Source organism: Scyliorhinus canicula, chromosome 15 (assembly GCF_902713615.1).
Source record: "Scyliorhinus canicula chromosome 15, sScyCan1.1, whole genome shotgun sequence".
NCBI classification, from domain to species: domain Eukaryota; kingdom Metazoa; phylum Chordata; class Chondrichthyes; order Carcharhiniformes; family Scyliorhinidae; genus Scyliorhinus; species Scyliorhinus canicula.
The window spans coordinates 27986423-28013735 of NC_052160.1; the positions used below are offsets into that span (position 1 = coordinate 27986423).

A 27313-nucleotide genomic window follows, 5' to 3' on the forward strand; every position below is an offset into this window, starting at 1 on the left:
AGGGAGATAGAAGAAACAGTATTATATCATTCAAATGCAAATTAGATTTTCCAAACCAACAAACTAGTATCTGTTGACTTTGGACCTGACAGCTCATTGATTGTGGTGGGATTAGTTAACATCTCCTCAGCTAGGATGGTAGAAAGTAAATTAAATGAATCTTGCTTCTTTCTCAGCCATCAATTTTTCTGTTCCTATGTAGAGCTTTCATCTAATCAGGATGAAGGCAGCAATTGAAAGGTCTCTGCCTTCCTGTTAAGTGGGCAGGTTATTTTGTGACAAAACCCTAATCTATACAAATAACTTCAGATAATGGAGGGGCTGCATTAAGCTGGAAATTCTCTTGGATCAACCAGCAAATGCTGGCATTTAGACCATAACCCCAGGTTTCCTGCTTGAAAGCAAACATTAACTTGGATTAAATTACTTCATTCTGCTCCATGCAGCAGCAATCCTTCATATCCCTGTATCTTCGTCAACATAGATTCAGTGTCTAGCAAAATACTGAAACACAAAAGGAATTCAGGAGAAATTACAGGAGTGCAAAGAATGTGAAACTTGATGGTGAATAGCTTGGATTTTCTTTTTATAAATTTGGAGTTCCCAATTATTTTTTTTTCCAATTAAGGGGCAATTTAGCATGGCCAATCCACCTAACCTACACATCTTTGGGTTGTGGGGGGGAAACCCACGCAGACATGGGGAGAATGTGCAAGCTCCACACGGATAGTGACCCAGGGCTAGGATTCAAAACTGGGTCCTCAGTGCCAACCACTGTGACGCCCCTGTGAACAGCATAGATGTATTAGGGGGAAGCTAGATTTAAAAAAAACAGAATTAAAAGGATGAGGTGAAATGGAGGAGGATAGGACATAAACACTAGCATAGACAAGGAGCATTGCCTTTTTGTGCTGTAGTTTCTATAGACAATTCGGTCACGGTAAATGAGGACATTTTTCCGGTAACTTGATAGAACATTTAATAATCAAGTGCATAAATACAGTGAATAAAGAGCAAACTTACTGAGATTATTCAGGTCCAATCACTGATCAAAGAAAGTGGAAGTTCAAACAGATGTTACATATAATTGCTTACCAACCAGGAAACACCAAGGAAATGAATCCAGGTGTCTGGGCCTGGATCCACAGGGAGGCAAGTGTTGAACCAGAATTTACCAATAATTCTCCATCTCAAAGTGAGGTCAGTATGGTTAGATACATGTTCCTGTCTGTGAGGTACATATTGGGATGTGTCTGTCTCAGCTTCTCTGATCAATTACATTAACAGTTGTGTTCCTTCAAAATAAATGGGAAAATCTTAGTTTCTCCAAAAACAGCTGCTAGCAGTGACAATGACGACACTGTATACAATTCAAGGAGGCAGTCACAGGTGGGATTCTGCATCCCAAACCAATTATATTTACACCTTGCTCAGACAGTAGCATTAGTTATCAAGTTGTGCATAGCTGAACACTAATTAAACACAATACTAAGCTGAGCTTTAATGGGCCCATGTCCAAGGCCAAATACTGCAAAAAGAGAGGAGAGTTGAAATAGGTGTTCAGTCTCCATTCTCACAGATCAACTACTTCTTTGGGTAAGGAGGTGAGGGTTGTGGTGTTATGTTGGGGAGAGGTTTGCATCACTTGGGTTGGACAGTCTTGTTTATGGCTGTATTCCTCACAGCAGATACCAGCCAGCAGTGAGCGCCAGAAGAGCAGCTAGGACCAGCTGAAATGGATAGCTCTGCGCGATGGCCACCACAGAGTGTAACGGGCATCCAGTTTCACCATTGCCTGGAGAGAAAGACAGCCAAAGGATAAATCAATAAGCAGAGTTTCATGTGCCATGGTTAATTACATAGAGCTGCAGTATACATTCCTGGGACATCACATCATAGAAATACAGACCAGGGTGTACAAGTCCACACCAACCTCAGCAGGCTCTCCCACCCGCTGGTGCCAGCAGTTTCCTGTCAGCTTGGGTTCTCAGACAGTTACTTGTTCAGATGTTCGTGAGTTGGCCCCTTGGTATAAAATGGACCAACTCAGGACAGAGGGAAACAGTTCCATTGGAGGTCAGAGTCCAAATGCCCAATCATTTCCAGAGGGTAATCATTGTTCAGCTGCTGTAATAGTCCACAGAAGCATCTACTTTTCATTTAATTGCTCTGCTAATTTGTGGAATCCCTGAACCATTCTCCTTCATCTTCACCCAATTGCAGTCGGAGCTCCTTCCTTCCTTCTCTCTCTGCCCTTTGCTCTCCTCTCTTTGTCCTTTCTCTCTGCGCCCCACCCCCCCGACCAAATTACATTTCTCTCTGAATGGTACGCACATTCCAAACTCATGTACCTTCTGCAGCATAGAATGGGCACTTCCGGGCATCTCCTTTCCCATCATGGAGCGGGACTTCAGAGGCCTGCACCACTTCCCCCAGCGTTTTCCCAAACTTATCCAATTCCTCAAAAACCTGTGGGAATTTGTGATTAGAGAAAAAATTAAAGTGGATTGGTTATTAGTTTGCAGAATCTTTCAATGCAGAAATGTGGATAGATAGGACCTTTGGAAACAAAGCTGAAAATCAGCAGAGGTTATTTTAACTGCAGAGAAGCATCATGGGTTTACTCTGTCATGATATGCATAGGACACGACCAATGAGCAGTCAGGACACTCGGGGGTGGTATCTCACTATAAAAGGGATGAGGCACTTACATCCCGCCTCTTTCCACAGATTAACATCTACAGAGTAAGACAGGGTGTATCCTCAGAATCACCCCAGCACATGGCTTAGAGCAAAGCTGGTTCAGTTAGACTGAGTTACTACATTTAGATTAGCAGAGAGTTGAACTCATTGAAAACTGTGCTAATAGTTCAATAAAACACATTGAACTCACTTCAAAGTCTGGAGCATCTTTTACTCCAAACTGCATCAAGTGGCAGCTTGTGTTATTCCAAATTACATAACACAACATACTCAATGTAACACTTGAGGCTGCCTGTTCTCACAGCCACTAGAAGTTCCAGAAAACATCAATACAGGTCTCTGCAAAACTCAGAAAGCCCCCTCACTGTTACAAATACAGTATTCAGTTGTCCGAGGGGACATACCGGAAATTTGTTCCTCCTTGTTACACAAACAATTCACATTCAAAGAATTTTAAAAATCAGGCTTGCTTAACCTGGATGGCATGTAGGTCAGTGAGCACAGGGTTGATGGCTTAAATTGTTTGAATGCCTGCAACATGGATAAAGGGGTAAAGAGAAAAAAAAACCCACTGGAAATCATAATTACAGCAGAAACTGGAAAAAGTGGGTAAGGGCAGCACGGTTGTGCAGTGGGTCAGCACTGCTGCCTCATGACGCCGAGGTCCCAGGTTCGATCCCGGCTCTGGGTCACTGTCCGTGTGGAGTTTGCACATTCTCCCCATGTTTGCGTGGGTTTCGCCCCCCACAACCCAAAGATGTGCAGGCTAGGTGGATTGGCCATGCTAAATTGCTCCTTAATTGGAAAAAAATAATTGGATACTCTAAAATTATATTTAAAAAAAGAAAAAGTGGGTAAGGTTTGTGATGACACTTCGGAATCAGGGAGTAATCCAACAAAAAGTTGCAACCCAAGATGTGAGCCATTTTCTATTCCTGATTTTCTGCATTTTATTACATGGCAGAACCTGGTTTATCAGAGCCTTACTTTGTGAAAGTATTCTGGATGTTGCTCCTCCCTAACTGGCTGTACCGTATGACAACTGTTCAGGTGAGGCACAACAAGGCCACACTAAGTTTGGGAGTGGAAATCGAGCTCCTCATTAACAGCCCTCAGTAACGCTCACCTCCATGTTGAAGCGAAAGGCTCGGTTGGCCTCCTCAACAATCCTCTCCCTGGTCTCCTCGCTTGTCTCCAAAGTGTTCAACCGTGATCGGTACAATTGCTTGAAGCGAGCAGGGTTGGAAATGTTGTCAAAGGTGTAGAACCACACACCCTCACCAGTGCCTGGCAAATGCAAGGCTCTTTGTGCCACTTTCTTCAACACCTGTCCCCCTGACAGGTCACCCATGTAACGGGTATAGGCATGTGCTGCTAGCAGTTCAGGTTCATGCTCCCCTATGTGATGGATCCGCTCTACATATCTTGTTGTGGCCTCTGAACACTTGATCTGGTCCTGCCAATCTTCCCCATAGAAGTACTCCAGGTCCTTGGCCAGAGCATCCTTGCGATGTAGCTCAAGCGGGAAATAAAGGGGAGCAAAGCCAGGATGTTCTGCATTTTTATCCATTTCCTCCTCCAGAGCGGAATAGGTGAAGTAGAGGGCGACCGTGCCCAACTGTAACACAAGACAGCAACAATGATAGAACAGCTCAGGGCACCAATTCCCAGTTAGCTTTGCTTATCGACTATCCTCCCAGAAGCACCTGCTATCCCCCAGTACCTCAGCCTTAGTGGCCATTCATGTGCATGACTAGTGTTGGCAAGTTACATGATGGGGAAATGGGACATCAAAGTTAAATTTAACTCTGTCCTCATCCTTGGCCTTTCCAATGGGGGTCAATGGCCACTAAAAAAACTCTGATAGATTCCCAGCCCAGGCTGCTGAGGCACAGTGTTTCCCTGTTATCCAGCCCCAGTCCAAATGTAACAGATTCAAAACATACTTGGAATTAAGACTGCACAATGACTACTCTCTTCTGACAAGCATCTCATCCACCACATTCACATCACAACTGACTCGCCCCTAATCCTTACATGGTAATTCCTCACTTAATGACATTCCTGAAAAATACAACTTTAATTCAAATGTTAAGCGAATCTGATTTGCCCAATACAAACAATGTAAAAGCTGCAGTTACCTTCTGTAGGACCGAATGTCTCACGAAAAAATGTTAAAATGCTACACCCCATGAATTGAAAAACAGCAAATTTGTAAGGTACAATCAATAAACCTAAAAGAAATACGCTCGGGCAGCTGGCGGCACAGTGGTTAGCACTGCTACCTTACGGTGCTGAGGACCCGGGTCACTGACCGTGTGATGTTTGCACATTCTCCCCGTGTCTGCGTGGGTCTCATCCCCACAAACCCAAAGGTGTGGAGGGTAGGTGGATTGTCCATGCTAATTTGCCCCTTAACTGGAAAAAATAGAATTGGGTCGTTTAAATTATATATATTTTTTTTTTAAATATGCTAATTCTTCTTGATTCCTGCTCCCTGACCCTCACTTATTTCTCCCAGTCCTTGAGCAGCACGGTGGTGCAGTGTTAGCACTGCTGCCTCATGGCGCCGAGGACCTGGGCTCGGCCCTGGGTCACTGTCTCTGTGGAGTTTGCACATTCTCCCCATGTCTGCATGGGTCTCACCCCCACAACTCAAAGATGTGCAGGCTGGGTAGAGTCACCACGCTAAATTGTCCCTTAATTAGGAAAAAAAGAGTTGGGTACTCTAAATTTTAAAAACTCGCCCAGTCCCTCTTGCTTGCTTCTCTCCCAAACCCCTGCAGCCAGTGGGAGACCGATGACAAACAAAAGAGTCTCCTCCACTCGAAGCCTGCACAAAACCAAAATTCCAATGCTAAATGCAGACTGGCCGGAATGTATCCAGGACATTAAAGCAGAACGACTTTTAAAACAGGGATTTGTAAAGATTTACCCTTTTTCAGTGCCTTTTCATATCTCAGGACAGCCCAAAGTGTTTTATGGACAATAAAGTGCATTTGAAGTATAGTCACTATTTTGATGCAGGAATTGAGGTAGCAATTTGTGCAAAGCAAGACCCACAAACAGCAATGTGAAAAAAAGCATATTATCTGTTTTTGTGCCGTTGGCTTGGAGATAAATATTACTCACCTGAGAGGACAGACTGCACTTCAGTTTAAACGGCTCGTCTGAAAGATGGCACATCCAACCATGTGGCATCCCTCCACCGTGTGGCACCCCCAATTCATTGAACCTCTGACTGTGCGCCCCCCCAACAACCCCAACCCACTCCCATGTGGCGTCCCCACATCAATGAACCTCTGATCATGTAGAACCCCCACCATAGCTCCGACCCACCGGCTGTGCATTACCCCTACTGCCTCTCTGACCATGTGGGCCAACACTCTGACTATATGGCCGCCCACGGCGCTGAACCTTCAACTGTGTGCCCCCCCCCTTCCAATGCAGCGCTTGCTCACTACTACTGCCCTTCCAACAGTGCAGCACTCCCTCAGCACTCACCCTCCAATAGTGCAGTGCTCCATGAATTCTGATCCCCGACAGTGCAGTACTTACTCTGTATTTGCACTGAAGTGTCAGCCTAGATTTATGTGTAATTCTGGCATAGGAATTGAATACACAAGCAATCAACTAAGGTGAAAACGATAGCTTGTGAGCCTCAATTGACATATCAAATCTAAACATAAAATGCATGTTTACTCAAAAGCCAAAGATAAACCCTGGTGCCTTCGGAACTCGAGCTCTATGCTACACAGCCTGATGCTATTAGTTATTAGGCCATCTGGTCAAAGAAACAAGCAAATGGTCCAACTGTTTAAGTAGCAAACAGCTTAAAGGAATAGAGATCTCTAAACAGCCAATTCTCCTGGGGGAGTAAGATTAAAACCTTACAAGCCCCATGGACGGTCAACTCATCCCCAATTCCGTGGATTCAAATTACAGGTCATAATGCCGGGGTCTGGCTGACCGACAGAAGGTCCGAGTGCGGGGGTCTGGGTGACTGACAGCAGGTCAGAATGCCAGGGTTCTGGGTGACTGACAGCAGGTCAGAGTGCCGGGGTCTGGGTGACCAGCAGCAGGTCAGAGTGCTGGGGTCTGGGTAACCGGCAGCAGGTCAGAGTGTCGGGGTCTGAGTGACCGACAGCAGGTCAGAGTGCTGGGGTCTGGGTGACTGACAGCAGGTCAGAGTGCCGGGGTCTGAGTGACCGACAGCAGGTCAGAGTGCCGGGGTCTGGGTGACCGACAGCAGGTCAGAGTGCCGGGGTCTGGGTGACCGACAGCAGGTCAGAGTGCCGGGGTCTGTGACCGACAGCAGGTCAGAGTGCTGGGTTCTGGGTGACCGACAGCAGGTCAGAGTGCCGGGGTCTGAGTGACCGACAGCAGGTCAGAGTGCCGGGGTCTGGGTGACTGACAGCAGGTCAGAGTGCCGGGGTCTGAGTGACCGACAGCAGGTCAGAGTGCCGGGGTCTGGGTGACCGGCAGCTGGTCAGAGTGCGGGGTCTGGGTGACTGATAGCAGGTCCGAGTGCCGGGGTCTGAATGACCGGCAGCAGGGCAGAGTGCCGGGGTCTGAGTGACCGGCAGCTGGTCAGAGTGCTGGGGGTCTGAGTGACTGACAGCAGGTCAGAGTGCGGGGGTCTGAGTGACCGACAGCAGGTCCGAGTGCCGGGATCTGAGTGACCGGCAGCAGGTCCGAGTGCCGGGGTCTGAGTGACTGACAGCAGGTCAGAGTGCGGGGGTCTGAGTGACCAACAGCAGGTCAGAGAGCCGGGGTCTGGGTGACCAACAGCAGGTCAGAGAGCCGGGGTCTGGGTGACCGACAGCAGGTCAGAGTGCGGGGGTCTGAGTGACCAACAGCAGGTCAGAGTGCCAGGGGCCGAGTGACCAGCAGCAGGTCAGAGTGCCGGGGTCTGGGTGACTGACAGCAGGTCAGAGTGCCGGGGTCTGAGTGACCGACAGTGGGTCAGAGTGCCGGGGTCTGGGTGACCAACAGCAGGTCAGAGTGCCAGGGGCCGAGTGACCAGCAGCAGGTCAGAGTGCCGGGGTCTGGGTGACTGACAGCAGGTCAGAGTGCCGGGGTCTGAGTGATCGACAGCAGGTCAGAGTGCCGGGGTCTGGGTGACTGACAGCAGGTCAGAGTGCCGGGGTCTGAGTGACCAACAGCAGGTCAGAGTGCCGGGGTCTGAGTGACCGACAGCAGGTCAGAGTGCCGGTGTCTGGGTGACCGACAGCAGGTCAGAGTGCCGGGGTCTGAGTGACCAACAGCAGGTCAGAGTGCCGGGGTCTGAGTGACCGACAGCAGGTCAGAGTGCCGGGGTCTGAGTGACCGACAGCAGGTCCGAGTGCTGGGGTCTGAGTGACCGACAGCAGGTCAGAGAGCTGGGGTCTGAGTGACTGACAGCAGGTCCGAGTGCCGGGGTCTGACTGACCGGCAGCAGGTCAGAGTGCCGGGGTCTGAGTGACCAACAGCAGGTCAGAGTGCCGGGGTCTGAGTGACCGACAGCAGGTCAGAGTGCCGGGGTCTGAGTGACCGACAGCAGGTCCGAGTGCCGGGATCTGAGTGACCAACAGCAGGTCAGAGTGCCGGGATCTGAGTGACCGACAGCAGGTCAGAGTGCCGGGGTCTGAGTGACCGACAGCAGGTCAGAGTGCCGGGGTCTGAGTGACCAACAGCTGGTCAGAGTGCTGGGGTCTGGGTGACCGACAGCAGGTCAGAGTGCCGGGGTCTGAGTGACCGACAGCAGGTCAGAGTGCCGGTGTCTGGGTGACCGACAGCAGGTCAGAGTGCCGGGGTCTGGGTGACCAACAGCAGGTCAGAGTGCCGGGGTCTGAGTGACCGACAGCAGGTCAGAGTGCCGGGGTCTGGGTGACCAACAGCAGGTCAGAGTGCCGGGGTCTGAGTGACTGACAGCAGGTCAGAGTGCCGGGGTCTGAGTGACCGGCAGCAGGTCAGAGTGCCGGGGTCTGGGTGACCGGCAGCAGGTCCGAGTGCCGGGGTCTTGGTGACCGACAGCAGGTCAGAGTGCTGGGGTCTGGGTGACTGACAGCAGGTCAGAGTGCAGGGGTCTGAGTGACCGACAGCAGGTCAGAGTGCTGGGGTCTGGGTGACTGACAGTAGGTCAGAGTGCCGGGGTCTGAGTGACCGGCAGCAGGTCAGAGTGCCGGGGTCTGAGTGGCCGGCAGCAGGTCAGAGTGCCGGGGTCTGGGTGACCGGCAGCAGGTCCGAGTGCCGGGGTCTGAGTGACCGACAGCAGGTCCGAGTGCCGGGGTCTTGGTGACCGACAGCAGGTCAGAGTGCTGGGGTCTGGGTGACTGACAGCAGGTCAGAGTGCAGGGGTCTGAGTGACCGACAGCAGGTCAGAGTGCTGGGGTCTGGGTGACTGACAGTAGGTCAGAGTGCCGGGGTCTGGGTGACTGGCAGTGATGGAACGTGGGGCGCTCATACATCGGTGATGTGCCCCGTTTGCATGATGATATTCTGTTTCTTTGACAACAAATAGATCCATTTAAACAGTGATGTGCTGAGCTGAGCCCTTCCAGAACAATCAATATTCATGTAACTACACAATGAAGCATCCAAATCCTTCACAGGTCAATGGGTCAATTCCCCCACACCCTCCCCACAATTATTCCTGGTGGCATAAACCTATTATGTCCCAGTGTCACGCTTTCTCTATCCACATTTGTTGCTATGCATCTCTTGCTACACAACCAGTCTGCAGCAAAGTCCATAAAACCTGACTGTTGGAGCACACAGACCATGATCAGCCCCACCTCAAACAGTTCACGACGAATCTTGCCTTTCAGGAACTCCTTCACAAATTGAGTGTTCTCTGCTTGATCGTGAGACTCCTTTGTTCCTTCCTTCAAGATCTCGGAGAGGTCCGTGCTATTGCTGTCGTGGGGAGTAAGGAGAAAAATTAGAGCAAAGGAGTTGGCGGGGGGTGGGGTGAGATGAGTTAGCGAGTTCAAGAACATGAGGGAGCACGCAGAGAGGGAGAGATAGACAGCTGTTTTTACTGAAAAGGTGGTCAATGGAATTCATTGCTATCACTGTGTCAGTCTCAACAAGCATTCCCTGGCCAGGGATCAGCAACAGTGCAGTAAGCACTCTCTCCAACAAGGGGTTGCTGTTGCTTCACAGCGCCAAGGACCCGGGTTCAATTCCCAGCTTGGGTCACTGTCTGTGCGGAGTCTGCACGTTTTCCCCGTGTCTGCGTTGGTTTACTCCAGGTGCTCCATATTCATCCCACAGTCCAACAATGTGCGGGTTAGGTGGATTGGTCACGCTAAATTGCCCTGTGTAATGTCCAATGGTTAGATAGCGTTGCTGGGTTACGGGGATAGAGTGGAGGTGTGAGCCTGGGTAGGGTGCTCGTTCTGGGGCTTGTGTAGACTCCAGTGGCCTCCTTCTGCACTGTAAATTCTAATTCTAAATAGAAAACAATGTAAACCTTTCCACAAACAATCAATCCCTCCACCACCAACGAACATTGGCAGCAGTGGGTACCATCTACAAGATGCATTGCAGGAACTCACCAAGGTTACTTAGGCAGCACCTTCCAAACCTACAACCACTACCATCTAGATCAGGGATGGGCAACCTAGGCTAGTGATTGGGCCGCTTGAGTGGGCCTCCTTCACCTCACTGAGAACAAAATTGAAATCAGGCTTGTTCACTAACTATGACCCTTGAATAAGATCAAATACATTTAATACATGCTAAATATTTCATAATGAGTTATATGAATGGTTAAGCATATTCTATATTAATATAACTCATCAACATCAAGTGGTAAAAACAACATAAATATTTATGCTTGATTGGACACAGAGGGAGCACATGGCTCTCTCAGTCAATGTTGTGAGCAGTCAGCACATATCCCACTTCACTTCCCTTGCTTTATGTGTGTATCACTTCAGTCATACCGGTGGGAACAAAACTACGTGGATGGAAATCAGGGGAATGTGGCAACCCTGCGCGTGAGCAACAGTCAACAAAATGTCTGTGAGCCGTACTCAGAACCCTGAAGGGCCACATATGGCCCCTGGGCAGCAGACAGGTGGGTGAGGATCAGGAGGGAAAGTTTACCTTTGTCACTGACACACAGGACATAGGTCAGAGCTCAATCTACTGCAGCAGGGACAAAAATAAGATTGAAGGCTTTCAATCACACAAGAGATTAGCATGTAAAATTTAAGTGCATGTGGGCAGCACAGTGGTGCAGTGGGTTAGCCCTGTTGCCTCGTGGCGCCGAGGTCCCAGGTTCAATCCCGGCTCTGGGTCACTGTCCATGTGGAGTTTGCACATTCTCCCCGTGCTCGCGTGGGTTTTGCCCTACAACCCAAAGATGTGCAGGGTAGGTGAATTGACCACTCTAAATTGCCCCTTAATTGGAAATAATGAATTGGGTACTCTAAATATTTTTTCTCTTAAATTAAAGCGCATGGGGTTAGGGGTAGTGCATTGAGATGGACTGAAAACTGGTTTACAGATAGGAAACAAAGAGTAGGAATAAACTAGTCTATTTCCAAATAGCAGGCAGTGACTAGTGGGGTACTGCTGGGACCCCAACTAATAACAATATATGTTAATGATTTAGATGAGGAAACTATATGTAACATCCAAATTTACAGATAACACAAAGCTGGGTGGGAGGGTGAGCTGTGAGGAGGATGCAGAGATGCTTCAATGTGATTTGGAAAAGTTGAGCGAGTGTGCAAATGAATGGCAGTGCAGTATAATGTGGATAAATGTAGGTTATCCACTTCAGTAACAAAATCAGGAAGGCAAATTATTATCTGAATAAGTATAAATTGAGAGACGGGGAATGTGCAAAGAGACCTGGGTGTCCTCGTACATCAATCGCTGAAGGTCAAGCAAGCAGATACAGCAGGCAGAAAAGAAGGCAAATGGTATGTTGGCCTCCATAGCAGAGGATTCGAATACAGAAACAGGGATGTCTTGCTGCAATTATACAGGGCCTTGGTAAGACCACATCGGAAATATTGTGTGTGGTTTTGGTCTCCTTATGCGAGGAAGGATGTTCTTGCTCCAGAGGGAGTGCAGCCAAGGTTTACCAGAGTAATTCCTGGGATGGCAGGACTGACATGGGAGAAGAAATTGAGGCAGTTCAGATTATATTAGCTGGAGTTCAGAAGAATGAGGTAGGGTTCTCCTGGAAACCTATAAAATTCCAACAGGACTAGACAGGGTAGATGTAGGAAGATGTTCCTGATGGTGGGGTGTCCAGAATCAGGATCACATTCTAATGATACGGGGTAAACCATTTATAGAATCCTTACAATGCAGAATGAGGCCTTTCGGCCCATCAAGTCTGCACCAACTCTTGGAAAGGGCACCCTACCTAGGCCCATGCCTCCACTCTATAACCCAGTATTCCCACCTAGCCTTTTGGACACTAAGGGGCAATTTAGCAAGGCCAATCCACCTAACTTGCACATCTTTGGACTGTGATAGGAAACCGGAGCAGCCGGAGGAAACCCACGCAGGCACGGGGAGAAAGTGCAAACTCCACACAATCAATCACCCGAGGTCGGAATTGAATCCGGGTCGCTGGCGCCCTGCAGCAACATTGCAAACCACTGCACCACCGTGCTGTGCTGCCCCATTGGACTGAGATGAGGGGAAATTTCTTCAAACAGAGAATGATGAGCCTGTGGAATTCGCTACCACAGAAAATGGCGGGGACCAAAACATTGTATGTTTTCAATTAGTCAGATATAGCTCTTTGTGCGAAAAGGAGCGGGGGGGTGGGGGGGGGGTGGGGGGGGGGGGGGGGGGGGGGTGGGGGGAAGAGGCAGGAAAAGGATATTGAGTTGGATGATCGGCCATGATCCTAATGAATGGCAGAGCAAGTTCACAGGGACAAATAGCCTTCTCTTACTTCTATTTTTTATGGCATTTCAATAACGTAGGGCAAAGATTTGGGAGGTGACAACATATTCAAGAACTTTTTATGTGAATGGGAGGTTGGAGATGGATTGGGGTAGGGGGTAGAAGAGAGGGAGATAAATTGGAGATGGGGAGGTGGGGGATGGGGAAGGGGAGAAATTGGAGGGTACGAGAGGGGGGAAATTGGGAGACACGGGTGAGGGGGAAATCGTGAGGGACACGGATGAGGGGGAAATCGGGGGGGCGGGTGAGGGGTAAAACCAGGGGGGACACGAATGAGGGGAAAATCAGGGGCACGGTTGAATGTGATATCAGGGGCCACGGGTGAGGGGGGAATTCGGTGGGTAGGGGAAAATCAGGAGGCAGGGGGGAAATCAGGATGCACGGGTAGGGGAAATGGGGGGACAAAGTTAGGTGGGGAAATTGAGGAGGACACGGGTATGGGAAATCGAGGGGCCACGGATAGGGAGTAAACCAGGCGGGTCCGGGGAGTGGGAAATCGGGGGGGACACAGGTATGGGAAATCGAGGGGACACAGATAGGGGGAAAATCGGGGGGGGGGGGGGGAGGAAACGGACAGATAGAGAGGAAACCAGACGGGTCCGGGAGGGAGAAATCAGGGGGGGCATGGATAGGGGGAAATCGGGGGGGGGGGGGGGGGGGGGAAGGGATAGGGGGAAATCGGGGGTCACAGATAGGGGGAAATCGGGGGGGACACGCATAGGCGGAAATCGGGGGGACACGGATAGGGGAAATTGGGGGGACACGGATAGGGGAAATTGGGGGGACACGGATAGGGGGAAATCGGGAGGACACGGATAGGGGAAATCGGGGGACACGGATAGGGAAATTGGGGGGGACACGGATAGGGGGATATCGGGGGGGACACAGATAGGGGGAAATCGGGGGACAAGGATAGGGGGACATCGGGGGGACACAGATAGGGGGAAATCAGGGGGACACGGATAGGGGGAAATCACGGGGACACGGATAGGGGATATTGGGGGGACACGGATAGGGGAAATCGGGGGACACGGATAGGGGGAAATCGGGGGGACACGGATAGGGGAAATCGGGGGGCACGGATAGGGGGAAATCGGGGGGACACGGATAGGGGGAAATCGGGGGACACGGATAGGGGAAATCGGGGGGGACACGGATTGGGGAAATCGGAAAGACACGGATGGGGAAATCGGGGCGACATGGATAGGGGGAAATCGCGGGGGGTCCGGGTAGGGGGAAATCAGGGGGGACACTGATAGCGGCAAATTGGGGGTGGGTCACAAATAGGGGGTAAATCAGGGGGTAGTTAACGGATAGGAGGGAAATGGGGGCTGACACGGATGGGGGGGAAATCGGGGAACACACAGATGGGGGGAAATCGAGGGGGGGCACGGATAGGGACGAAACCAGGCGGGTCCGGGGAGGGGGAAATCAGGGGAGACACGGGTACGGGAAATCGAGGGGACACGGTTGGGGGGGAACACAGATGAAGAGGAAACAAGGCGGGTCCGGGGAGGGAGAAATCGGGGGGCACAGATAGGGGGAAATCGGGGGGGGTGCACGGATAGTGAGGAAACCAGGCGGGTCAGGGGAGGGGGAAATCGGGGGGGACACGGGTATGGGAAATAGAGGGGACACAGATAGGGGGGAAATCGGGGTGAGGGGGACAGATAGAGAGGAAACCAGGCGGGTCCGGTGAGCTGGAAATTGGGGGGGCAGGTATAGGGGGAAACTGGGGGGGCAGGGATAGGGGAAATTGGGGGGGAGAAGTATAGGGGGAAATCGGGTGAGGGGGAGAATAGGGGGAAATCGGGGGGGGGCAGGGATTGGGGAAATTGGGGGGGGAAGTATGGGGGAAATCGGGGGGGACACAGATAGGGGGAAATCGGGGGGGACACAGATAGGGGGAAATCGGAGGGGACACAGATAGGGGGAAATCGGGGGGGACAGATAGGGGGAAATCGGGGGGACACGGATAGGGGGAAATCGGGGGCACACGGATAGGGGGAAATCGGGGGGATTCGGATAGGGGGAAATCGGGGGGATTCGGATAGGGGGAAATCGGGGGGGATTCGGATAGGGGGAAATCGGGGGGGACACGGATAGGGGAAATCGGGGGGGACACGGATAGGGGAAATCGGGGGGGACACGGATAGGGGGCAATTGGGGGGCAAGGATAGGGAAAATCGGGGGGACAGATAGGGGGAAATGGGGGGGACACGGATAGGGGAAATCGGGGGGACACAGATAGGGGGAAATCGGGGGGGACACGGATAGGGGGAAATCGGGGGGGTTACGGATAGGGGGAAATCGGGGGGACACGGATAGGGGGAAATCGGGGGGACACGGATAGGGGGAAATCGGGGGGACACATAGGGGAAATCGGAGGGACACGGATCGGGGGAAATCGGGGGGGCACGGAGAGGGGGAAATTGGGGGGACACAGATAGGGGGAAATCAGAGGGACACGGAGAGGGGGAAATCGGGGGACACAGATAGGGGAAATCGGGGGGGACACAGATAGGGGGCAATTGGGGGGCAAGGATAGGGAAAATCGGGGGGACAGATAGGGGGAAATTGGGGGGACACGGATAGGGGGAAATCGGGGGGACACAGATAGGGGGAAATCGGGGGGGACACGGATAGGGGGAAATCGGGGGGGACACGGATAGGGGGAAATCGGGGGGACACGGATAGGGGGAAATCAGGGGGACACATAGGGGAAATCGGAGGGACACGGATCGGGGGAAATCGGGGGGGCACGGAGAGGGGGAAATCGGGGGGGCACAGATAGGGGGAAATCAGAGGGACACGGAGAGGGGGAAATCGGGGGACACAGATAGGGGGAAATCGGGGGGGGACACAGATAGGGAGAAATCGGGGGGGGACACAGATAGGGGGAAATCGGGGGGGACAGATAGGGGGAAATCGGGGGGGACAGATAGGGGGAAATCGGGGGGACAGGGAGAGGGGGAAATCAGGGGGACACAGATAAGGGAAATCGGGGGGACACAGATTGGGGGAAATCGGGGGGACACAGATAGGGGGAAATCGGGGGGACAGATAGGGGGAAATCGGGGGGACAGATAGGGGGAAATCGGGGGGGACAGATAGGGGGAAATCGGGGGGGACACAGATAGGGGGAAATCGGGGGGACACAGATAGGGGGAAATCGGGGGGGGACAGATAGGGGGAAATCGGGGGGGGACACAGATAGGGGGAAATCGGGGGGACACAGATAGGGGGAAATCAGAGGGACACGGAGAGGGGGAAATCGGGGGGGACACAGGTAGGGGGAAATCGGGAGGGACACGGATAGGGGGAAATCGGGGGCACACGGATAGGGGGAAATCGGGGGGCACATGGATAGGGGGAAATCGGAGGGACACGGATAGGGGGAAATCGGAGTGACACGGATAAGGGGAAATCGCGGGGGACACGGATAGGGGAAAATCTGGGGGGACACGGATAGGGGAAAATCGGGGGGACAGATAGTGGGAAATCGGGGGGGACAGGGATTGGGGGAAATCGGGAGGGACACGGATAGGGGAAATCGGGGGACACAGATAGGGGGAAATCTGGGGGACAGAGATAGGGGGAAATCGGGGGGACACGGATCGGGGCAAATCGGGGGGACACGGATAGGGGGAAATCGGGGGGACACGGATAGGGGGAAATTGGGGGGACACGGATAGGGGAAAATCGGGGGGACAGATAGTGGGAAATCGGGGGGGACAGGGATTGGGGGAAATCGGGAGGGACACGGATAGGGGAAATCGGGGGACACAGATAGGGGGAAATTGGGGGGACACGGATAGGGGGAAATAGGGGGGACACAGATAGGGGAAATCAGGAGGACACGGATAGGGGGAAATCAGGAGGACACGGATAGAGGGAAATCAGGAGGACACGGATAGGGGGAAATTGGGGGGACACGGATAGGGGGAAATAGGGGGGACACAGATAGGGGAAATCAGGAGGACACGGATAGGGGGAAATCAGGAGGACACGGATAGAGGGAAATCAGGAGGACACGGATAGCGGGAAATTGGGGAGGGGGTCCGGGTAGGGGGAAACACGGATGGGAGGAAATCGGGGGGGGACACGGATGGGAGGAAATCGAGGGGACACGGATGGGGGGAAATCGAGGGGACACGGATGGGGGAAATCGGGGGGACACGGATGGGGGAAATCGGGGGGGACACGGATGGGGGGAAATCGGGGGGACACGGATGGGGGGAAATCGGGGGGCGGCACGGATAGGGAGAAAATCAGGCGGGTCCGGGGAGTGGGAATTGAGGGAGACACGGCTATGGGAAATCGAGGCGACACGGATAGGGGGGAAATCGGGGGGGGGGGGGGACACAGATAGAGAGGAAATCAGGGGGGTCTAGGGAGGGAGGAAACGGGGGGGCACAGATAGGGGAAATCGGGGGGACACGGATAGGGGGAAATCGGGGGTGGACAGATAGGGGGAAATCGGGGGAACACAGATAGGGGGAAATCAGAGGGACACGGAGAGGGGGAAATCGGGGGGACACGGATAGGGGAAAATCTGGGGGGACACGGATGGGGGAAATCGGGGGACACGGATGGGGGAAATCGGGGGAACACAGATAGGGGGAAATCAGAGGGACACGGAGAGGGGGAAATCGGGGGGGACACGGATAGGGGGAAATCGGGGGGGACAGATAGGGGGAAATCGGGGGGGACACAGATAGGGGGAAATCGGGGGGACACGGATAGGGGAAAATCTGGGGGACACGGATAGGGGAAAATCTGGGGGACACGGATAGGGGAAAATCTGGGGGACACGGATAGGGGAAAATCGGGGGACACGGATGGGGGAAATCGGGGGGACAGATAGTGGGAAATCGGGGGGGACACGGATAGGGGGAAATCGGGGGGGACACGGATAGGGGGAAATCGGGGGGACACGGATAGGGGGAAATCAGGGGGACACATAGGGGAAATCGGAGGGACACGGATCGGGGGAAATCGGGGGGGCACGGAGAGGGGGAAATCGGGGGGGCACAGATAGGGGGAAATCAGAGGGACACGGAGAGGGGGAAATCGGGGGACACAGATAGGGGGAAATCGGGGGGGGACACAGATAGGGAGAAATCGGGGGGGGACACAGATAGGGGGAAATCGGGGGGGACAGATAGGGGGAAATCGGGGGGGACAGATAGGGGGAAATCGGGGGGGACAGGGAGAGGGGGAAATCAGGGGGACACAGATAAGGGAAATCGGGGGGACACAGATTGGGGGAAATCGGGGGGACACAGATAGGGGGAAATCGGGGGGGACAGATAGGGGGAAATCGGGGGGACAGATAGGGGGAAATCGGGGGGGGACAGATAGGGGGAAATCGGGGGGACACAGATAGGGGGAAATCGGGGGGACACAGATAGGGGGAAATCGGGGGGGGACAGATAGGGGGAAATCGGGGGGGGACACAGATAGGGGGAAATCGGGGGGACACAGATAGGGGGAAATCAGAGGGACACGGAGAGGGGGAAATCGGGGGGGACACAGGTAGGGGGAAATCGGGAGGGACACGGATAGGGGGAAATCGGGGGCACACGGATAGGGGGAAATCGGGGGCACATGGATAGGGGGAAATCGGAGGGACACGGATAGGGGGAAATCGGAGTGACACGGATAAGGGGAAATCGCGGGGGACACGGATAGGGGAAAATCTGGGGGGACACGGATAGGGGAAAATCGGGGGGACAGATAGTGGGAAATCGGGGGGGACAGGGATTGGGGGAAATCGGGAGGGACACGGATAGGGGAAATCGGGGGACACAGATAGGGGGGAATCTGGGGGACAGAGATAGGGGGAAATCGGGGGGACACGGATCGGGGCAAATCGGGGGGACACGGATAGGGGGAAATCGGGGGGACACGGATAGGGGGAAATTGGGGGGACACGGATAGGGGAAAATCGGGGGGACAGATAGTGGGAAATCGGGGGGGACAGGGATTGGGGGAAATCGGGAGGGACACGGATAGGGGAAATCGGGGGACACAGATAGGGGGAAATTGGGGGGACACGGATAGGGGAAATAGGGGGGACACAGATAGGGGAAATCAGGAGGACACGGATAGGGGGAAATCAGGAGGACACGGATAGAGGGAAATCAGGAGGACACGGATAGGGGGAAATTGGGGGGACACGGATAGGGGGAAATAGGGGGGACACAGATAGGGGAAATCAGGAGGACACGGATAGGGGGAAATCAGGAGGACACGGATAGAGGGAAATCAGGAGGACACGGATAGCGGGAAATTGGGGAGGGGGTCCGGGTAGGGGGAAACACGGATGGGAGGAAATCGGGGGGGGACACGGATGGGAGGAAATCGAGGGGACACGGATGGGGGGAAATCGAGGGGACACGGATGGGGGAAATCGGGGGACACGGATGGGGGAAATCGGGGGGACACGGATGGGGGGAAATCGGGGGGACACGGATGGGGGGAAATCGGGGGGCGGCACGGATAGGGAGAAAATCAGGCGGGTCCGGGGAGTGGGAATTGAGGGAGACACGGCTATGGGAAATCGAGGCGACACGGATAGGGGGGAAATCGGGGGGGGGGGGGGGGGGACACAGATAGAGAGGAAATCAGGGGGGTCTAGGGAGGGAGGAAACGGGGGGGCACAGATAGGGGAAATCGGGGGGACACGGATAGGGGGAAATCGGGGGTGGACAGATAGGGGGAAATCGGGGGAACACAGATAGGGGGAAATCAGAGGGACACGGAGAGGGGGAAATCGGGGGGGACACGGATAGGGGAAAATCTGGGGGGACACGGATGGGGGAAATCGGGGGACACGGATGGGGGAAATCGGGGGAACACAGATAGGGGGAAATCAGAGGGACACGGAGAGGGGGAAATCGGGGGGGACACGGATAGGGGGAAATCGGGGGGGACAGATAGGGGGAAATCGGGGGGGACACAGATAGGGGGAAATCGGGGGGACACGGATAGGGGAAAATCTGGGGGACACGGATAGGGGAAAATCTGGGGGACACGGATAGGGGAAAATCTGGGGGACACGGATAGGGGAAAATCGGGGGACACGGATGGGGGAAATCGGGGGGACAGATAGTGGGAAATCGGGGGGGACACGGATAGGGGGAAATCGGGGGGGACACGGATAGGGGGAAATCGGGGGGGGACACGGATAGGGGAAACCGGGGGGACGCGGATAGGGGAAATCAGGGGGACACAGATAGGGGGAAATTGGGGGGACAAATATAGGGGAAATCGGGGGGGGGACAGAGATCGGGGGAAATCGGGGGGACACGGATCGGGGGAAATCGGGGGGACAGGGATAGGGGGAAATCGGGGGGGGGACACGGATAGGGGAAATAGGGGGGACACAGATAGGGGGAAATCAGGGGGACAGAGGGGGAAATCAGGAGGACACGGATAGGGGGAAATCAGGAGGACACAGATAGGGGGAAATCAGGAGGACACGGATAGGGGGAAATCAGGAGGACACGGATAGGGGGAAATCAGGAGGACACGGATAGGGGGAAATTGGGGGGACAAATATAGGGGAAATCGGGGGGGACACAGATAGGGGGAAATCTGGGGGACAGAGATAGGGGGAAATCGGGGGGACACGGATCGGGGAAAATCGGGGGGACACGGATAGGGGAAATCAGGGGGTGGGTCACAGATAGGGAGTAAATCAGGGGGTGGTTAACGGATAGGAGGGAAATCGGGGGGGACACGGATGGGGGGAAATCGGGGGGACACGGATGGGGGGAAATCGGGGGACACGGATGGGGGGAAATCGGGGGGACACGGATGGGGGGAAATCAGGGGGCGGCACGGATAGGGAGAAAATCAGGCGGGTCCGGGGAGTGGGAATTGAGGGAGACACGGCTATGGGAAATCGAGGCGACACGGATAGGGGGGAAATCGGGGGGGGACACAGATAGAGAGGAAATCAGGCGGGTCTAGGGAGGGAGGAAACGGGGGGGCACAGATAGGGGGAAATCGGGGGGGCACGGATAGGGGGAAATCAGGGGGGACACGGATAGGGGGAAATCGGGGGGGACACGGAAAGGGGGACATCGGGGGGACACGGATAGGGGACATCGGGGGGACACGGATAGGGGACATCAGGGGGACACGGATAGGGGACATCGGGGGGGACACGGATAGGGAGAAATCGGGGGGGACGCGGATAGGGGGAAATCGGGGGGGACAGATAGGGAAAATCGGGGGGACACGGATAGGGGGAAATCAGGGGGACGCAGATAGGGGGAAATCGGGGGGCGGATAGGGGGAATTCGGGGGACACAGAAAGGGGGAAATCGGGGGGGATACGGATAGGGGGAAACCGGGGAGACACGGATAGGGGGTAATCGGGGGGCGGATAGGGGGAAATTGTGGAGACACGGATAGGGGAAAATCGGGGGCACACGGATAGGGGGAAATTGGGGGCACATGGATAGGGGGAAATCGGAGGGACACGGATAGGGGGAAATCGGAGTGACAAGGATAAGGGGAAATCGCGGGGGACACGGATAGGGGAAAATCTGGGGGGACACGGATAGGGGAAAATCGGGGGGACAGATAGTGGGAAATCGGGGGGGACAGGGATTGGGGGAAATCGGGAGGGACACGGATAGGGGAAATCGGGGGACACAGATAGGGGGAAATCTGGGGGACAGAGATAGGGGGAGATCGGGGGGACACGGATCGGGGCAAATCGGGGGGACACGGATGGGGGAAATCGGGGGGACACGGATAGGGGGAAATTGGGGGGACACGGATAGGGGGAAATAGGGGGGACACAGATAGGGGAAATCAGGAGGACACGGATAGGGGGAAATCAGGAGGACACGGATAGAGGGAAATCAGGAGGACACGGATAGCGGGAAATTGGGGAGGGGGTCCGGGTAGGGGGAAATCAGGGGGTGGGTCACAGATAGGGAGTAAATCAGGGGGTGGTTAACGGATAGGAGGGAAATCGGGGGGGGGGGGACACAGATGGGAGGAAATCGGGGGGGGGGACACGGATGGGAGGAAATCGAGGGGACACGGATGGGGGGAAATCGAGGGGACACGGATGGGGGAAATCGGGGGGACACGGATGGGGGGAAATCGGGGGGACACGGATGGGGGAAATCGGGGGGCGGCACGGATAGGGAGAAAATCAGGCGGGTCCGGGGAGTGGGAATTGAGGGAGACACGGCTATGGGAAATCGAGGCGACACGGATAGGGGGGAAATCGGGGGGGGGGGGGGGACACAGATAGAGAGGAAATCAGGGGGGTCTAGGGAGGGAGGAAACGGGGGGGCACAGATAGGGGAAATCGGGGGGACACGGATAGGGGGAAATCGGGGGTAGACAGATAGGGGGAAATCGGGGGAACACAGATAGGGGGAAATCAGAGGGACACGGAGAGGGGGAAATCGGGGGGACACGGATAGGGGAAAATCTGGGGGGACACGGATGGGGGAAATCGGGGGACACGGATGGGGGAAATCGGGGGAACACAGATAGGGGGAAATCAGAGGGACACGGATAGGGGAAAATCGGGGGACACGGATGGGGAAATCGGGGGGACAGATAGTGGGAAATCGGGGGGGGACACGGATAGGGGAAACCGGGGGGGACGCGGATAGGGGAAATCAGGGGGACACAGATAGGGGGAAATTGGGGGGACAAATATAGGGGAAATCGGGGGGGGGACACAGATAGGGGGAAATCAGGGGGACAGAGATCGGGGGAAATCGGGGGGACACGGATCGGGGAAAATCGGGGGGACACGGATAGGGGGAAATCGGGGGGGGACACGGATAGGGGAAATCAGGGGGACAGAGGGGGAAATCAGGAGGACACGGATAGGGGGAAATCAGGAGGACACAGATAGGGGGAAATCAGGAGGACACGGATAGGGGGAAATCAGGAGGACACGGATAGGGGGAAATCAGGAGGACACGGATAGGGGGAAATTGGGGGGACAAATATAGGGGAAATCGGGGGGGGGACACAGATAGGGGGAAATCTGGGGGACAGAGATAGGGGGAAATCGGGGGGACACGGATCGGGGAAAATCGGGGGGACACGGATGGGGGGAATCGGGGGACACGGATGGGGGAAATCGGGGGAACACAGATAGGGGGAAATCAGAGGGACACGGATAGGGGAAAATCGGGGGACACGGATGGGGAAATCGGGGGGACAGATAGTGGGAAATCGGGGGGGACACGGATAGGGGAAACCGGGGGGGACGCGGATAGGGGAAATCAGGGGGACACAGATAGGGGGAAATTGGGGGGACAAATATAGGGGAAATCGGGGGGGGACACAGATAGGGGGAAATCAGGGGGACAGAGATCGGGGGAAATCGGGGGGACACGGATCGGGGAAAATCGGGGGGACACGGATAGGGGGAAATCGGGGGGGGACACGGATAGGGGAAATCAGGGGGACAGAGGGGGAAATCAGGAGGACACGGATAGGGGGAAATCAGGAGGACACAGATAGGGGGAAATCAGGAGGACACGGATAGGGGGAAATCAGGAGGACACGGATAGGGGGAAATCAGGAGGACACGGATAGGGGGAAATTGGGGGGACAAATATAGGGGAAATCGGGGGGGGACACAGATAGGGGGAAATCTGGGGGACAGAGATAGGGGGAAATCGGGGGGACACGGATCGGGGAAAATCGGGGGGACACGGATAGGGGGAAATCAGGGGGTGGGTCACAGATAGGGAGTAAATCAGGGGGTGGTTAACGGATAGGAGGGAAATCGGGGGGGACACGGATGGGGGGAAATCGGGGGGACACGGATGGGGGGAAATCGGGGGACACGGATGGGGGGAAATCGGGGGGACACGGATGGGGGGAAATCGGGGGGCGGCACGGATAGGGAGAAAATCAGGCGGGTCCGGGGAGTGGGAATTGAGGGAGACACGGCTATGGGAAATCGAGGCGACACGGATAGGGGGAAATCGGGGGGGGGGACACAGATAGAGAGGAAATCAGGCGGGTCTAGGGAGGGAGGAAACGGGGGGCACAGATAGGGGGAAATCGGGGGGGCACGGATAGGGGGAAATCAGGGGGACACGGATAGGGGGAAATCGGGGGGGACACGGATAGGGGGACATCGGGGGGACACGGATAGGGGACATCGGGGGGACACGGATAGGGGACATCAGGGGGACACGGATAGGGGACATCGGGGGGACATGGATAGGGAGAAATCGGGGGGGGACGCGGATAGGGGGAAATCGGGGGGGACAGATAGGGAAAATCGGGGGGACACGGATAGGGGGAAATCAGGGGGACGCAGATAGGGGGAAATCGGGGGGCGGATAGGGGGAATTCGGGGGACACAGAAAGGGGGAAATCGGGGGGGATACGGATAGGGGGAAACCGGGGAGACACGGATAGGGGGTAATCGGGGGGCGGATAGGGGGAAATTGTGGAGACACGGATAGGGGGAAATCGGGGGGGCACGGTTAGGGGGAAATCGGGGGGCACGGTTAGGGGGAAATCAGGGGGGACACGGATAGGGGAAATCAGGGGGACACGGATAGGGGGAAATCGGGGGGGACACGGATAGGGAGAAATCGGGGGGGACACGGATAGAGGCGAAATCGGGGGGGACGCGGATAGGGGGAAATCGGGGGGGGACAGATAGGGAAATCGGGGGGACACGGTTAGGGGGAAATCAGGGAGACACAGATAGGGGGAAATCGGGGGGCAGATAGGGGGAAATCGGGGGGACACAGAAAGGGGGAAATCGGGGGGCGGGTAGGGGAAACCGGGGAGACACGGATAGGGGGTAATCGGGGGGTGGGTAGGGGGAGATTGTGGAGACACGGATAGGGGGAAATCGGGGAGGGGCGGATAGGGGGTAATCGGGGGCGGGTAGGGGGGAAATCGTGGAGACACGGATAAGGGGAAATCGGGGGACACGGATAGGGGGAAATCGGGGGGGCGGATAGGGGGAAATCGGGGGGGGGGCGGATAGGGGGTAATCGGGGGCGGGTAGGGGGAAATCGTGGAGACACGGATAGGGGGAAATCGGGGGGGGGGGCGGATAGTGGGAAATGGGGGGGACACGGATAGGGGGAAATCAGGGGGACACGGATAAGAGGAAATCGGGTGGGGGCATGAATGGGGGGGAACTGGGGGGGCACGGGTAGGGGGAAATTGGTGATACACGGATGGGGGAAATCGGGGGGGGGGGGTTCCCGTAGGGGGAAATCAGGGGGGGGGGACACTGATAACGGCAAATCAGGGGGTTGGTCAGTTAGGGGGTAAATCAGGGGTTGGTTAACGGATAGGAGGGAAATCGGGGCGGGGGGGGGGGGGGGGAGTGGACTCGGGAGAGGGGCACACGGACGGAGGGGGAAGATGATTCATGATTTGGAAGGACGGCGGGATCAAGGGTTGTTGTGTTGAGGAGAGGGGTGACAGGTTGTGGGAAATGTGCGTGATGCCGACTCCAGTTTAATGTACCCCCCGCTCGGGTTGCTCCCGCCTCACACACAAACCTAACGGCTTCTTCGTCCATTTCCGTGTCCTCCGCCTGGCTGGGCGGCCCATCGCTCTCCTCGCCTTTCGTGGGCGGCATCTCCAGGGGTTTTCACTGTTGACAGCTGTGACTCGGACCGACCATACCCACCAGTCAGACACAGGGCTGATATTGATGCTCAAGGGGAGAGAGAAAGTCAGCAGAGAGCCTCAACATCCGGGTACCCGCCGGCTCTGCTGTGCGGACGTGACGTCATCGGGTCCGCTGTGACCGGATGTGGCGTCTCTGTTGCCGTGGGAACCGCGGCCTAGCTGCTGCCTCATCCTCACTACTTTCAAGGGCCAGCCCCAAGCAGCCAGAAGCCACTGAAACAAAGTGATAAAGATGGTGATTATAGGCCCAGATCAGGGACCGATTCCCAGAGCCTCCTTTTAGCTTACTCCGAGATTGGCCTTGGGTTCCCTCCGCCCCCTCCATTACCAGCAGGAGGGGACGGTGCAGCCTCCAACAGCCCGATCAGCATCCAGAGGCTACAGCTTCCGTCCACCCTCTTCCCACTCGGCGAACCAACGGCTCCATCTGAGGCCAATGAAGTTGGTGCTTCAGTCTGAGGAGCCCGGTTTCAGGCTCTGTAGGCTGGCGGGACATCATTCTGAGACTGCCTTGTCCCTGTTTAGGTCACTGGAGGTGTCCTGGGCTTGGCCCCGGGGCTGGTTACATTATCATTACATTATGAGGACAGATTGCATAAAGTTGGCTTGTATTTTTTTGAGCTTATTAAAAATTGAAGGGTGATCAGTTAAATGTGTTTAAAATTATAAAGATTTGTTGGGGTGTATGGCGCAAAATTATTTCCTCTGATGAAGGAGTCCAGAAGAGGGGTCATGGGACAGCACGGTGGAGCAGTGAGTAGCACTGCTGCCTCACGCGCCGAGGTCCCAGGTTCGATCCTGGTTCTGGGTCACTGTCCGTGTGGAGTTTGCACATTCTCTCCATGTTTGCGTGCGTTTTGCTCCCAAAATGTGCAGGGTAGATGGACAGGCCACGCTAAATTGCCCCTTAATTCGAAAAATGAATTGGGTACTCTAAACTTATTTTTTTTAAAAGAACAGGGGTCATTTTTAAATTTGAATCAGGCTATTCAGGAGTGAAATCGGGAAGTATTCCATATATCTCACGGCCTCACGGTAGCATGGTGGTTAGCATCAATGCTTCACAGCTCCAGGGTCCCAGGTTCGATTCCCGGCTGGGTCACTGTCTGTGTGGAGTCTGCACGTCCTCCCTGTGTGTGCGTGGGTTTCCTCCGGGTGCTCCGGTTTCCTTCCAAAGATGCCCGTAGTGTAAGGTTAATGGGGGGGATTGTTGGGTTACGGGTATACGGGTTACGTGGGTTTAAGTAGGGTGATCATTGCTCGGCACAACATCGAGGGCCGAAGGGCCTGTTCTGTGCTGTACTGTTCTATGTTCTATGTTCTATCTTCTTAACCACCATATCTACCTGTCCTGCTGTCTTCAGGGATCTATGGACATGCACACCAAGATTCCTCTGTACTTCCCAGAGTCCTACCATTCAATCATTGCCTTGTTAGTCCTCCCAAACTGCATTACCTCTTACTTTCCAGAGTTAAATTCTGTTTTGTGCTATTCTGCCCTTCTAACCACCCGTCTATATTGTCCTGTAACGTAGAACATACAGTGCAGAAGGAGGCCATTTGGCCAATCGAGTCTGTACCGACCCACTTAAGCCATCACTTCCACCCTATCCCCGTAACCCAATAACCCTCCTAACCTTTTTGGATACTAAGGGCAATTTATCATGGCCAATCCACCTTATCTGCACGTCTTTGGACTGTGGGAGGAAACCAGAGCGCCCGGAGGAAACCTACGCAGACACGGGTAGGACGTGCAGATTCCGCACAGACAGTGATCCAGCAGGGAATCGAACCTGGGACCCTGGCGCTGTATGACACTGCATACAGCCCTGCCCCCTATGGTACTTTCCTGATCTCTGCATCCTGCCCTGCTCCCGAGGCACTTTCCTGATCTCTAAATCCTGCCCTGCTCCCTAGGAATAGGGCAGCACAGTGGTTAGTAATGTTGCTTCACAGCTCCAGGGACCCAGGTTCGATTCCTGGCTTGGGTCACTATCTGTGCGGAGTCTGCACGCTC

The 27313-nt window shown here is 54.8% G+C and overlaps 1 protein-coding gene across 1 annotated transcript; it reads right to left on the reverse strand.

Annotated features, from left to right (window-relative positions):
* Positions 1-962: 962 nt before the first annotated feature.
* LOC119977978 (heme oxygenase 2-like) lies at positions 963-25399 on the reverse strand. Its single transcript, XM_038819247.1, has 5 exons — positions 25164-25399; positions 9480-9600; positions 3830-4321; positions 2352-2469; positions 963-1795 (listed from the first exon to the last, which is right to left on the reverse strand). The coding sequence occupies exons 1-5, from the start codon at positions 25241-25243 to the stop codon at positions 1680-1682; spliced, it is 927 nt and encodes a 308-aa protein (XP_038675175.1). The 5' UTR covers positions 25244-25399; the 3' UTR covers positions 963-1679.
* Between the last annotated feature and the right edge of the window lie 1914 nt (positions 25400-27313).